Below are 14119 nucleotides of genomic sequence, written 5' to 3'. Positions count from 1 at the left end.
AAAACAAGACAAAAGAAACAGGGCTCATCTCAAATTAATTTGTACATAACAAATAAAAGCGTCATCTCTAGAAACGCTCACAAGCTCACACTACACTTCCTCTTTTCAGAACAGGAAGTTATTTTTTTTATTCGTTATAATAATATATAATAATATATAAATAATAATATATATAAAAATAATAAAATAATAATACAAATAATAACATATAATAATAACATAATAAATAAATTAAGAAAAAAGAAAAGAAAAGAAACAGGGCTCATCTCAAGTTAATTTGTACATATCAAATAAAGAGAATAAAAGCGTCAGCTCTTCAAACGTAAAAAGCTCACACCAGACTTCCTCTTTTCAGAAGAGGAAGTTATTTATATTTTTTAATTTTAATTTTTTTCTAGTAATATTATGACTTTATTCTGTAAATCTCAGATGTTTTTCCCCTCAATGTGGCCCTAATACTCCGTAGTACATTTGCTCTTTGACCCTCACTGCATTAGACGTATATACTAACTATATACTTAGACAATAAACTTTTTCTTTTTTTTTCTAAAATGGCTCTTTTGATAGTAAAGGTTGCTGACCCCTGGTTTAGTCAGACAGGGTTTAGTTTTGAGGTATCTGCATTTATGTATAAAAATATTGTTAACAAAATCTAAATTCCGATTCACAGCAACGATACCAAATTTGACCGTTTTTTTCTCTGTCAATCGTGACAGCTCAATCCACTTGGATTAGTTATTTTTATTTTCCATTTTCTTTAGTAGCATAACTAGTAATTAGAATCCTGACCCACCACTCCTGACCGGTTGGTGGCGGTAATGCGCCATGACGTTGTTTAGCAACCGCCATAAAAGTCCGACGTAGAGGAAGAAAGAGAAGGAAGTTGTTTTCTGTAAACACATCTCGTGTGTTACTCTTGTTCTATCAGTGGACGTCTTGTCTGCTGAATCATAACAGCATGTGATCCCACAAAGCGACAGGTACGTTAGTGAAAGACTCTAAATAATGCAGAATATCTGAAGTTATCGTGTTGTTGTTGTTCCTTTCAGTCTGTCTTAAACACAATTGTGTGTATTCCCTTTAAATAACCTACCTTCCAGCCATGTATGGTTTCTCTGTTGTGCAAATACTAGTGATGGCGAGCTGAAGCTTCATGAAGCATTGATGCTTTCCAGCAAATTGGTTCAGAAAAGGGTTCATTTCTGGAGGCTTAATGTGCACAAAACCACCTGGTGGTCAAAGAGTGTAAAACAGGCAGATATGATCTTAACCATGTGATAAGATAAGATCAGATATTCCTTTATTAGTCCTGCATTGGGGTAATTTGCAGTATACAGCAGCAAAGGGGATAGTGCAAAAAACAAGATGCATCTGCTAACACAGTAAAAAAGAGCAAAGTGTAACAAAATATGAACCATTTAAATAGAATGAAGTATAAAAATAGGAGCAGTATATACAGTATTGGCCATAAACAGACTATTAACAAAATTGCACAAGTGGAAAATGATATTGCACAGTGAGAATGAAATTAAATTCCACCTGAAAATATCAGGCTATTGTCAGTTTTTGGTGTGTAAGTGGTCTACTGGGACCGCAGATCTGTGATATACTGTATTTTGAGCTAGTAAAGGCAGTTGGGAATGACTATACCATAACAATGAAAAACATGTATATTACCATGTGATCCATTTATATCTATATAATATATAATATAATGTCTATTTTCTAGTAAGTATATTAGGAGTAATATTGGTGTTCTGTGTCACTTCTGGAAAGTGACATTGGTTCTGAACCACGAAGGTCAGCGGTATGGCCGGGCAGCGAGGCTTCGGACATCATCAATGACGTCATTGGTCTAAAACGATACAAGCCTCGATACGCGCATCGCGGAAAACTTCCTGGATTACTCGACACACGCTCTGAAGCCTCGGCACAGCACGTTACATCACTAGTAATTAGGTGATAATTGGTAAGTAACTCCAATATTACCCCAATATTTACCTCGAAATTACTATACTATAAACATTTTTTAAAGGTCTCATATTGTAAAAAGTGAGATTTTCTTGTCTTTTATATTATAAAGCAGGTTGAAGTGCTATATAAATACAGTTAAACTATCAAAACACTCAATATACGGAGAAACACACGCAGCCCGTATTCAGAAATTGTGCGTTTGAAACAAGCCATTAGGATTTCTGTCCATTTGTGATGTCACAAATATACAATATATATATAAACCATTTCATGGTTTTAAACATAAACATTCTAAATGTGTCCCAGTTTACTTCCGGTTGCAGTGTATGTTAATAACATCAGCTGACAGGAAGTAAATATGGACCCAAACTGTTGCCTAGCAACGTAATTCCGTTGAAATGCACTAAAACGGAGCGTTTCAGACAGAGAGCAAATACAGGTATATTCATGCAGACAGTATGAGGAAAATAAAGTTTTCTTTAACATTACAGCATGTAAACATGTTCTAGTAGAAACACAAAATACAAGTATGAACCTGAATACGAGCACAATATGGGACCTTTAATGATTATATGCTAAAATAGCATATAATCATTAAAATAGGGCCTGTAAAATAGGTGTTGGTGAAATGGATACCAAACTTGTGACCTTAGTGATGCTGAGTGAATGAACCCTTAGATGATGGTTCTATGAATGTCATTTACAATCTCCACAGGTTGTCCGGTAAGAACATGAATATGATGACGATGTATCAATTAGTCCAGGTCACACACACTCTCTTTGAGATACCACTCATTTATTGATTGAAGATGGTTTTTAAATCCTTTTGTGAATAGTGTGAATAGTGTGGATAGTGAGGATAGTGTGGATAGTGTGGATAGTGTGGATAGTGGTTACTAAATACAGAAAATAAAATAGAAAACATGAGCAGGTTTTAGTAACATGAAGTAATAATAAACAAACAGTATTGTATGTAATTAAATGCAAGCTAAACAGTTTAAAACAGGAATAAAAGGAAGAGAACGCAGCCTTCTGAACTTTAAGGGAGCGTCAACAAATAGCAGACTCAGGCTCTCAGGCAGTACAATGAGCAGAGTGCACACAGAGGGCGATATGAGTAATTGTGCGACGGTCCCTTAATGACGGCCGCATATGCCCGTTCACTGCGCTGTTCTAACTTAAATGATGTTGACACAGAAACACACAACTTATCATTCAAACTCTTATAGACAAACGAGTATGAGTATTATAACATGATACAGGTGACTTTAGAATTATTATAACGATGCAGTTACTAAACAATAGACAACTATAACAAATACTCACTTTCTCATGGACGCACAGGAAAGACCATATCAATAATAAATAGAAAAGAGTCCAGAAAGGTGCAACACTGATACTGAGCTGAGTTGGAGGAAAATGAGGCTTGCGATCTGCGCAGAAGGTGATTGGAATAACAGCACTCTCTGATCATGTGAAGACCATGCGCCAAGCCACAGACTATTGGTCCGTGCATGTGATCAATGCATGGGCTGGTGAGGGGATGCTTTTGGTTAAACTGCTGCACCTTCTGAACAGGGCCCTTAGGCTTTAGAAGCGGCTGTGTGCTGCTCTTCATCGGAGGTGGAAAACCAAAACTAATAGAAGGCACTTCTGATCAGGCACACATCTCACCATTGTGTGACTTATTGTCTACACAAATGTAACCTGGTAGCTGATGTACCAAACAGACTCATTGGCTTTTCCAAAAGCGCTGTTGTCAAAAAAAGCACCGGAGTTTCGTCTATTTGCTTCTATACTCTTTGGTTTCTCCAGCGCTGACACAATGCTGTGGAGGCAGGTCTGGCTATGCGAGACCAGGCTTGCCACAGTAGTTGGTGCAGTCGGCAGCAAAACACTGTTTTGACCTGTAGCTTGTATACTTATCCTCTCCCACGTTTGTTTTACCATTTCAGATCCAGGGCACCATGGGTCGGAGCAGTAGCAGTTCGATCTCCCATGGCGTTCCAGTGGTGGCGGTGTGCCTTGCTGCTTTGCTCCTCAGCAATGCCTTGATCTACCTGTATCTGGACGCTTTGTATCAGACCAGTGAACAGCTGGTACCCTATCACGTAGGCTGTGAGCCTCGGCATTTTAAAATGACGACCATGAAAAACTGCACCCCCTGGCTCCAGTGCTCACAGATAAACGCCGAAGTACGCAAGCTGAAGCTGATTGGCCAGGGAGCTGTTAAGAAGGTAGATCGTCTTTTACATTGTACATTGGCTTACTTTATTGTGTGAACTGAATTACAAGCAGTAGATGCAAAAAAGCCTCAAGTTATGTCAATTATTTGCAATTTACGGCAAGTTTAGGATGAGAACACAAAAATGTTGATGTTATTTGTAGTGGTCAGTATGTGTGGCTTTACCTCCTGATTTACTGACTTCATCGTCCACTTCTCTTTCCCCAGGTCTTTTTGGCGGAGTGGAGGGGTCAGAAGGTGGCTTTGTCCAACCTATCCTCTCTGGATTACCGGGAGGATTTCCTCCATGGATTGTCCATGTTGCAGGCCCTGCAGGGCCCCCAGGTGGTGCAGTTGGTTGGGTTTTGCCTTGAAGAGCACACCCAGGTCACGGAGCACCACCCACTTGGCCCGCTGCTCAACTTGAATGGCGTTCTTGCACAAGAGCAGCACCAGCAGCACAACACGTGGCAGATCCGGCTGAGGCTGGCTACAGATTACGTCTCCATCCTCCATTATCTCCATAACAGCCCAGCTGGACGGCGAGTTATGTGCGATTCCAACAGCCTGGAGAAAACTCTCTCCCAGTTCCTGCTGACGAGTGACTTTCACCTGGTGGTGAACGATCTTGATGCGCTGCCTGAGGTGGACCCACATAGAGGCATGTTGGTGAAATGTGGTCACCGGGAACTCACCGGGGACTTCGTTGCCCCAGAGCAGCTGTGGCCGTTCAGAGATGAAGGGAAGCCATTTTCGGACGATCTCATGCCTGCGTATGATGAGAGGACGGACATCTGGAAGATCCCAGATGTGACACGGTTCCTGATGGGAAGGGTACCTGGAGGAGATGTGGTCCACTTCCATCTTTTTCAGATCCACGAGCAGTGTAAGAAGGAAGACCCTAAGCTCCGCCCTTCCGCGCTGGATGTTTTGAAGGTGTACCAGTCGGTCTACAGCAGCATGGTGCAGGACAATGCTGGCCTTAGAGACATGCTGTAGAATACGTCTCTTCACGGGGCAGCGGTAGCTCAGTCCATAGGGACTTGGCTCGGGAACCGGAGGGTCGCTGGTACCCGGTTCGTCTCCAGGGCACTGCCGAGGTGCCAAAGCAACAACCCCTCCAAACTGCTCCCCGGGCTTTGTGAAGTAGCTGCCCACTGCTCCTAATATAGGACGGGTTAAATGCAGAAGCTAAATTTCACTGTGTCCTATTCTATGTACAATTTGTGACAATAAAAGTTGATTTACATTGACATTTTTTACAATAAAAATTCAAGCTACAGTTTTACAGTGTTGTGCAGTATAATAAATGTGACTGGTTTAGAACCAACTGTAGATTTTGTGGGTTGTTTTGGAAGACTTGTGTCATCTTCCGTACCACTCTCCGCCTTAAAGCTTCAGTAGGCAATACTTTTTTTGCATCATTGGGAAAAAAATTCCATAACGTTTCAGCATATTATAATTCAAGTGTTCTGAGAGAAAACTAGACTTCTGCACCTCCTCATGGCTCTGTTTTCAGGCTTTCAATAATCTAGCCCGTGATGGAAGACTTTGGTTAATCGCGGAGAGAGAGAGAGCGTTCCTATTGGCTGTGCTCCAGCTGGTGGGCAGTGCTTGGTCAACCTGATCTCAACATGGCTGCCGGGTCACAAACTTTCTCATTTTACAGCTAAACCGTGCACTACAAGATGTTTCTGAAAACATTTGAGGAGAGAAATATGCGTTAACGTAACATAATATTGATTCATATTTGACCGTCGCTGCCTAGTTTGACCGTTTGATTGGAGTTTGTGAGTGATTGACAGCTACTCAGAGACGGCAGCTGGACGGCAGACTCCAGATCAGTTCTGACTGCTTGTTTTCCTCCGGTCTGTGAAATCTTGCCGATGCCATTAGGAGCACCGGAGGACACAGAGGCACATGATTTTTTTTCAGATTATCTGTCTCATACATTACTGATATAGTGACTGTTTTATAAATATAACTTTAAAGGTCCCATATTGTAAAAAGTGAGATTTTCAGGTCTTTTACATTATAAAAAAGGTTTAAGTGCTATATAAATACTGTTTAACTATCAAAATGCTCAATATACTGAGAAATACACAGCCCGTATTCAGAAACTGTGCGTTTGAAACAAGCTGTTAGGATTTCTGTCCATTTGTGATGTCACAAATATACAATATTTGGACCATTACACGGTTTTAAATGTGTCCCAGTTTATTTCCTGTTGCAGTGTATGTGAGTGACATCAGCTAAACATTGAGCCAAACTTTTTTACTAGCATTGCAATTTCGTTGAAATTCCGTTGAAATGCACTAAAGCGGAGCGTTTCAGGCCGAGGGTAAATACAGGTATATTCAGACAGACAGTATGAGGAAAATAAAGGTTGTTTTTTTTAACATTACATCATGTAAACATGTTGTAGTAGAAACACAAAATACTCGTGTGAACCTGAAAATGAGCATGATATGGGACCTTTAATAAATTTAGAAAAAAGTGTAAAATATTTGACTTTTATCTCATAATTTATTTATTTATTTCATATTTTTTACTTAGGGCTTACTATCTCATAATTGTGACGATTTGATGTTGACTTTTTTTTCTATCTTTTATATATTTATTTTCCTTTACTGATGGAAATGGGCAGGAGTGTGATGTAGGATAATCATGGATGTGCTGTAACTGGATACAGATGGAACAACTACAGTGAATAATAATAATAGCTTAGAACAGCTATTTATTTTTGTTTCTTAATTTTTTTTTCGTATTACAAAGAGATTCATGAAAATTGTAGCCTAGTTATTATTATTTATTTTATTTTATTTAAAAAAAACAAAAAAAACCGACCGGAAGTGTTCCTTTTACTGCTGTTGACGGAACACAAGGCGTGAGAGCGCAGAACCACAGAGACAGACCACACACACAGACACACGGGAAAGGGCTGATCATCGGATTCTCCTCTCTGTCAAACAGGTTAGTGTTTTATATTTCATTTATATTTATATTCAGTCTTGTTTCATCACAGCAGCTCATGAAGCTAAAAAAGATATATATGATATAGATTAGAGGATTAAAAGGCACAATTAGCTCATCCAAACGCGCCCATCACTTCATCTGATCAATCCGGTGTTTAAAATAATCAATGACATGTAAGCATGGCTGGTGTACAGTATAATGAGAGTATTGATATTATATTGTTATATCAGTGCAGTGGCTTTCCCCATGCAGCAGCAGCAGCAGCAGACAGGATGAATCCGGCCTGGTGGTTTGTTGCAGCAGCACTCAGCCATCTTTTGCCATCTTTTACTCCCAAATATTCAGCTTTAAAAATCCTCTATAATAGATATTTGCAGCAGCACCACGCCTATTATTATTATCCGTTTGTGTAGTGTGCGTGTGATGTGAAGCCTTGTCCTATAGCAGCAGTATAATGAAGGTTTTTCTGTCACTATTTCCCCTTTTTCCTCTGAGTCAGCCCCAACATGGATGGCGTTCATTATAACGAGCATCCTACTGCAGCTTCATCTGTCTGTCTCTCTCTCTCTCTGTCTGTGTGCTCCTCCATCTAAACTATTTAATTTAACCTTAATAATGAACGCAGTCCAAACAAAGAAAACATTTTATTTTTTTTTGATAAATGATTTGACATAAAAATAAGACACACCCCTCCCTATTTAGTTTATTTCAGAAATTATTCATCTATTATTTGATTTCAGGCCCCTGTTCAGACCTGGTGTTTACATTTTATTTTTATTTTTTTATTTTATATATTTGCACATATATAAAACTGCACAAAATCCAGTTAAAGGGACTGTTTGTAAGAATTAGCAATGCTTGTTAACAGCGACACCTGTCATCTGTCTGTCTGTCTGTCTGTGTGTGTGCTCCTCCATGTTTAAACTATTTCATTTCACCTTAATAATGACAGCAGTCCAAACAAAGAAAATTTGTTTTTGATAAATGGTTTTAAACAACATAACATAAAAATAAGACACACCCCTCCCTATTTAGTTTATTTCACAAATTATTAGTCTATAATTTGATTTTAGGCCCCTGTTCAGACCTGGTGTTAACATTTTATTTTTATTTTTAAATTTTATTTATTTGCACATATATAAAACTGCACCTAAAACTATAACCTGAAAAAAATCATGTGCCCCTGTGTCCTCCGGTGCTCCTAATCGCATCTGCAAGATTTCACTTACCGGAGGAGAACAAGCAGTAAGAGCTGATCTGAGGTCTGCTGTCCAGCTGCCGTCTATGAGAGCCGGCTGGCAATCACTCGCGAACTCCGACCAAACGGTCAAACTAGGCAGCGCTGATCAAATATGAATCAATATTATGTTACGTTAATGCCTATTTCTCTCCTCAAATATTTTCAGATCATCTTGTAGTGCACGGTTTAGCTGTAAAATGAGAACGTTTGCCGCCGCCATTGTGAAATCTGGTGAAGGAACGCCAAGTTCTGGTCACATGACCGGAGCACAGCCAATAGGAACACTCTCTCAATGAAATGACCTGTGATTGGTCAGAGTCTCCCGTCACGGGCTAGATTCTTTAAAGCCTGAAAACAGAGCCATGAGGAGGTGCAGAAGTCTAGTTATCTCTCAGAACACTTGAATTACAATATGCTGAAAGGTTATTATGGAATTTTTGCTCATTGATGCCAAAAATATGCCGCCTACTGCCACCTTAACCTCTCGACCTGGGTCGCGAAGCCAAGTCAGTCAACGCGGGTTAACCTTTTCATACACACAATCAACCCTGGTTGAGTCCTCGGTGTGAAAGGGGGTATATGTTAGTAGTCCTGAGCCTGCTGATCAGTGGATCTTTATGGTGAATCACGGCAACTACTGAGAGGAAGACCAAGAAAAGGAATTTTTCTGACACAGAAATCCAAGTGCTTGTTGTAAGTGAGGTGGTCCATGAACAGTCGTTCCCTCCTAACTCTACCATTCACGTAGTCCTCGCTGAGCGACTGGATCTCATGGCTTAAGGCCAAAGTGTGTAGGATTTGGTGACATCTAGTGGTGTGGTTGCAGATTGCAACCAACTCAATACTCCTCCACTCACTCCTCCCTTTCCAAGACTGCAGAAACGTGAGCCGCCGAGTGCAAAACCGCGGTAACACTGTTCACCTCGCTCAGAGGTCATCCTTATCATAACAACACTACTTTCAGAGCAACGGACGGAAGTCAGACGGCAGCTGGCGGCACCACGGTTTAGCACTCTGCGGCTCACGTTACCGCAGTTTGATAAGCATGTTGGAGAACTACAGGTAAAAGTCTCTCTAGAGCTAGTGTCTGGTTTGTCCATTCTGGGTTACTGTAGAAACATGGTGGAGCAACATGGCGGACTCCGCGAAGAGGACCTGCTCCCTATGTAGATATAAACGGCTCATTCTAAGTAGGGATGCACCGATACCGATACCAGTATCGGCTATCGGGTCCGATACTGTGCTCATGTACTCGTTCTCGCAAAACGGCTTCGATGCGAGCACCGATACCCCTTTACGACAGCGTGACGTTAACCTCTCTTCACCATCTTTCAGGTCCTATCTCACGTGCTCATGCTCCACCTCCTTGACGGTGCGGGCAAGACAGGCCAGTGGTGCGCCCGACCCCACGGGGCCGGGATCCCACCTCAGCCGGAACTCACTTTCATTACGCCACGGGGTTTTGCTTGCACCCTCTGACTCGCGCGTGTGCGTAAGACTCCATAGTCCGTATTTCAAGACGGGTCAGGTGGGTTGCCGACATCGCAGCGGACCCCTGGCGCCTTTTACGTGGACCGAGCCCCGCCTTGGGGGCATGACGCGGTTGGGGCACACTAAGGACAATGCTTTGGCCACGGCCCCGGGAAGCACATTCGCCCCTGGCCTTTCCAAGCCAACCTAGAGCCGGTCGCGGCGCACTGCCTCGTATGCGGGACTCCCCAGCCTGCCGTGTGTCGCTCACACCCTCCAGCTGGCTGTTAACGAGTTTTTTTTGGCACAGAGAAGTACTCGTATCGCTACTCAGTATCGGCGAGTACCCAAATGTAAGTACTTGTACTTGTACTCGTCTGAAAAAAAGTGGTATCGGCGCATCCCTAATTCTAAGTTAACAAAAACACAACAATTCTTAGTTTCATCAAAATGTAGTTATGAATATTAAATAATAAAGTCTGCAAATAGATCCCCCAAATGTTACACACGGTTCCTTTAAGATATTCAGTGAATTTGGCCCCTGAGTGTTTGTAGTTTGTGTAACTGCTGTATTGCTTCCAGACGCAAGAGTGATTCCAGTGATGTTTTTTTCTCCACCTTCTCATCAGTCAGGATATCTCTGTAAGGATGGAAATGGATATCAGTGGAGTGCCAAGGGCACACGTCTCCATACTTCCTGCAGCGGAAATCAAAGCCACGTTGAAACCAGAACCAGAGAGACCTCGCTGTGCCAGCACCCCGTGTTCACCCATCAGAGGTACCGTAGCGGGATACCAGATCCTCCACATGGACTCCAACTATCTTGTGGGCTTCACCACCGGTGAGGAGCTGCTCAAGCTGGCCCACAAGTGGTCAGAAGGCCCTCCGGAGAAGGGTTCTGTATCTGAAGCCGTGTCCAGCTCCATCCAGAGTGCCGTCCCGAAGTCTGTGGACTTGGGCGTCCACCGGTCTTCACGGATCTGCAAAGGCAAAAGTCGCTACTACCAACCGTATGACATTCCCGCTGCCAACGGGCGGAGACGGAGGCGTATGCCCAGCTCTAGTGACACCTTCCTCAGGTCCCTGGCCCACGGAGAGCCTGGGAGGGGTCTGCATGCTCCACTCCCCCTCTGTCTGCTCAAAGGGAAGAGGGCCCACTCCAAGTCTCTGGACTACCTTAATCTGGACAAAATAAGTATCAAAGAGTCGTCAGACACTGAGGTGTTACAGTACCAACTGCAGCACCTCACCCTGCGAGGCGAGCGCATGTTTACCAGAAACAAGACATGAAAGTGGAAGGCCCCTTTTTAGGCCTCTTTCACCCTTTTGGGGATTTAGGTGCTATTTCCAGTTTGGTTTCTTCTACTCAGATTACAAACTGCTCTTTAAAAAGACAGTCTGATAATCTTGTTATATTATTAACCGGGGAGGGGGGTGGGGGGGGTTTACCTTGTACTGTACACATAACGTTGTGAAGAAAAATCCTTAAATCACTCCTCACATTGTGCTGAGGTTGTTGAGGTTAAAAAATGTGAATTATATAAACTTAGCAATAACTGGTGAACCTATTTATTGACGGTGTTATGTGTTTGTACCGGTCAGAGACACGCTGATATGATGGAAGCACATATCCCATTCTGTATCGGCTTAAAAATTGCACCATTGATATCGGTCCAATAATAGTTTTACTGCTTATCTGTGAGGAGTTGTATTAGTGGAAGTTCTGTGATCTTTTTGTGTGTGTGTGTTTCACATTATGACACTGCATACAACTGTCAAATTAGCAAAATAATACTTTCATTATGTTGCTAATTTATTGATTTATTGTTAGTTTTTAAACCTCTTAACAGAAGATGGGCATGTGTATAAAGAAAAGACAACAACGTAGTGATACTCGCGGATCAGTTTAAGGGTTGGTAAAGATCTGTTTATTAAAGTCTGGCTTAGTACAATACTCACATGCCATATGTACATTTAAAGAGCTATTGTTCATTTGTATTAATTCCCTCTGTCCATACTTAAAGTGATCCCTTCCTTTTTTTAATGTATTTAAGTATTTTTTCCAGGCATGACATGCAGCAAACATCCCCCACACCCCAGACAACCGGGGACTTTTCAATTACATTAGGCTCGTTCGAGATAAACCAGGCCTGCGCAGGATCGATCACCGGCGATCGCCGTGCAATGCATGCCGGTTAGATTTGTTATAAAAACATAATTTAAAGCGGTAAGCACCCACAGCCAGCTGTCCTTCCTGCATTTGTCAGTTTAAACTGGGTTTATTTTTAGCCTGAATTATGACTTAAACTTAATAATACGATCTGTGCATCTCTTATTTGGAACATAACCTGCTCCGGAGCAGGTTAGGTGTTCAGTATAAGTTACCATGGCGATCTACCCCGGTAAGAAGTGAACCACCGTCGTACAGGACGGAAAACCCTGAAGGGTTAACCCTGAAGTTACCTCGTTAAACCCAAATCCTGCTTTCAGTGTACATATGATGCCATGTGTGTATTGTATTAAGATTTGACCTGACTGATTTTGTTTGAAAGGTGGCTGCTGTAGCTGGATCCTCGACAGAGAACGGCAACTTCCGTCATTGTTTGGTAACCAGTTGACGCGGCGGGAGTTAAGAAAACATCTGTGGAAACTTGTTAAACTCCTCCCGAAGTGTCATCCACTACAGATAGAGAGCGAGAGAGTTCCTATGCACAACCCAGACAGACATATATACATGTATGAGTGGAGTATCACTTTCATATCTGCTTATAGGTTATTGTTGGCAAATATGGTTGGGAATATGTTGCCTTTAGGAAACCATATTGGTGCATCTCTAGCTTTGTACATTGGTTTTTGTGCGCACAACAGTATTTTTGAAGTGCGTCTTTTTGATGAGTGTGTGTTCCCCTTACAGCTGGTGATGGCAGAAAAATGGTTTTCTGCAAACTGATTGCACTGTTGCATATCTTTGACAGACTATCTCTGGAAACGTCTCGATATTGTTACCGCTATAGGCATCAACGAGGCGTTCACAGTAAACACCGCAATATTGTACATAAGCAAGCCATGTGATACACTTAACAGTTCTGTGGAAACATCTGTACACCCTTTGAGGTTTTTTTGCACAACTTATTGTGCTGCTTTGAAAGGAAATCTTGATGTGTGTTTTCTATTACACTAAACATTTATTTAATTGACGTGTAACATATGAAGCCTCTGTGCCGAATTTATGTGATAATGGCATCTTTCAAATTGTTCTGTTGTAGAAAATGAACTAATCTGAGTAAAATGGGTGCAGTCTGTGTGTTACTTTGAGCCCATTCATGTCAGTGTTCCCGGGTCAGATCCAGAAGGGGAGTGTCAGCGTGCATTGCCACTGTTTTTTATACTACCTGGGAGTCAGAAATGTTTACTACACAAAGGGGAGTTAAATATATATACATTCAGATAAGACTATAGTCATTTTTTTTTTTTTTTTAAATATGGTACAAAACACAGCCATTACATTTGAATCAATATGAATGTGAGATTTAATGATTTTGAATACTTAAGAGAATATTATTCATCCACATTAAGTGAATGTTCTGATGATCAAAATAAGAATTATCTATATGGCCTACCATGTAGGTCAATGCTAGATCAACAGGAGGAGCATGATAGACATTTTGTTTGTAAGTGCATTTCTATCCACTCTTTATATGCGGATTTGCGCATAAAAAAACGTAAACACTGGAGATTCGATTAAAAAAATGTTGATGTTAAAAAAATAAAAGCACAATATAAGCAAAATGCGACAAAGTGCAACGGAAACAGACTTAGTGAATTAATCATGACGTAAATGAAATGCAGCCAATTCGACTGTTATCAGGCTATTAAATAGGCGCTATCAGTCGCTATAAGCCCCATAGATGTGGGTCAGTAGGGGCCTACTGCACCCACTAGTAGGTTTTATCATCTATTTACATGGTAGATCACCGAAAGAAGTTATAAAAGAAGACAACAGTGACCTTTAGCGACCGTACTAATTATGACAGGAGCAGAAGGGAAGTCAGGTGTTAGGTGTATAGACAGTGTGAGTGTAGATTGAGGACGATGGATGAGACACAAAATGTGAAACCAACAATGTGTACTTGTCTTTGTGTTCGTAGTTCTGTTTTTCCCTAAACTTAACTAAGTGTTTTCTTTTGCCTAAACCTAAGGAAGTTGTCATTTTGTTGCCTAAACCTAAAGAAGCT

The 14119-nt window shown here is 41.3% G+C and overlaps 2 protein-coding genes across 3 annotated transcripts; both read left to right on the top strand.

The window, feature by feature from the left end:
• The first annotated feature begins 819 nt into the window (after window positions 1-819).
• Window positions 820-5453, top strand: pomk (protein O-mannose kinase). 2 transcript variants are annotated; one of them, XM_074617954.1, is made up of 4 exons: window positions 843-980; window positions 1777-1969; window positions 3930-4211; window positions 4427-5453. In XM_074617954.1, exons 3-4 carry the CDS (start codon window positions 3942-3944, stop codon window positions 5195-5197), a joined length of 1041 nt encoding a protein of 346 aa, XP_074474055.1. In that variant the 5' UTR covers window positions 843-980; window positions 1777-1969; window positions 3930-3941; the 3' UTR covers window positions 5198-5453. The 2 variants fall into 2 exon arrangements, with proteins under 2 accessions (XP_074474054.1, XP_074474055.1); XM_074617953.1 differs by lacking the exon at window positions 1777-1969 and having other exon boundaries at window positions 820-980.
• Window positions 5454-7058: 1605 nt separating this feature from the next.
• Window positions 7059-13173, top strand: macir (macrophage immunometabolism regulator). Its single transcript, XM_074617961.1, has 2 exons — window positions 7059-7171; window positions 10514-13173. The coding sequence occupies exon 2, from the start codon at window positions 10533-10535 to the stop codon at window positions 11172-11174; it is 642 nt and encodes a 213-aa protein (XP_074474062.1). The 5' UTR covers window positions 7059-7171; window positions 10514-10532; the 3' UTR covers window positions 11175-13173.
• The last annotated feature ends 946 nt before the right edge of the window (window positions 13174-14119 follow it).

The sequence above is a fragment of the Sebastes fasciatus genome, chromosome 19, assembly GCF_043250625.1.
Source record: "Sebastes fasciatus isolate fSebFas1 chromosome 19, fSebFas1.pri, whole genome shotgun sequence".
NCBI classification, from domain to species: domain Eukaryota; kingdom Metazoa; phylum Chordata; class Actinopteri; order Perciformes; family Sebastidae; genus Sebastes; species Sebastes fasciatus.
The sequence above is the reverse complement of the archived record's forward strand: the minus strand, read 5'-3'. Positions and strand labels throughout refer to the sequence as shown.

Coding starts and splice junctions, on each gene's coding strand:
- pomk (XM_074617953.1), top strand. CDS start 3,942: ATGGGTCGGAGCAGTAGCAGTTCGATCTCCCATGGCGTTCCAGTGGTG. Junction 4,212..4,426: donor GCCAGGGAGCTGTTAAGAAG/GTAGATCGTCTT, acceptor CTCTTTCCCCAG/GTCTTTTTGGCGGAGTGGAG.
- macir (XM_074617961.1), top strand. CDS start 10,533: ATGGAAATGGATATCAGTGGAGTGCCAAGGGCACACGTCTCCATACTT.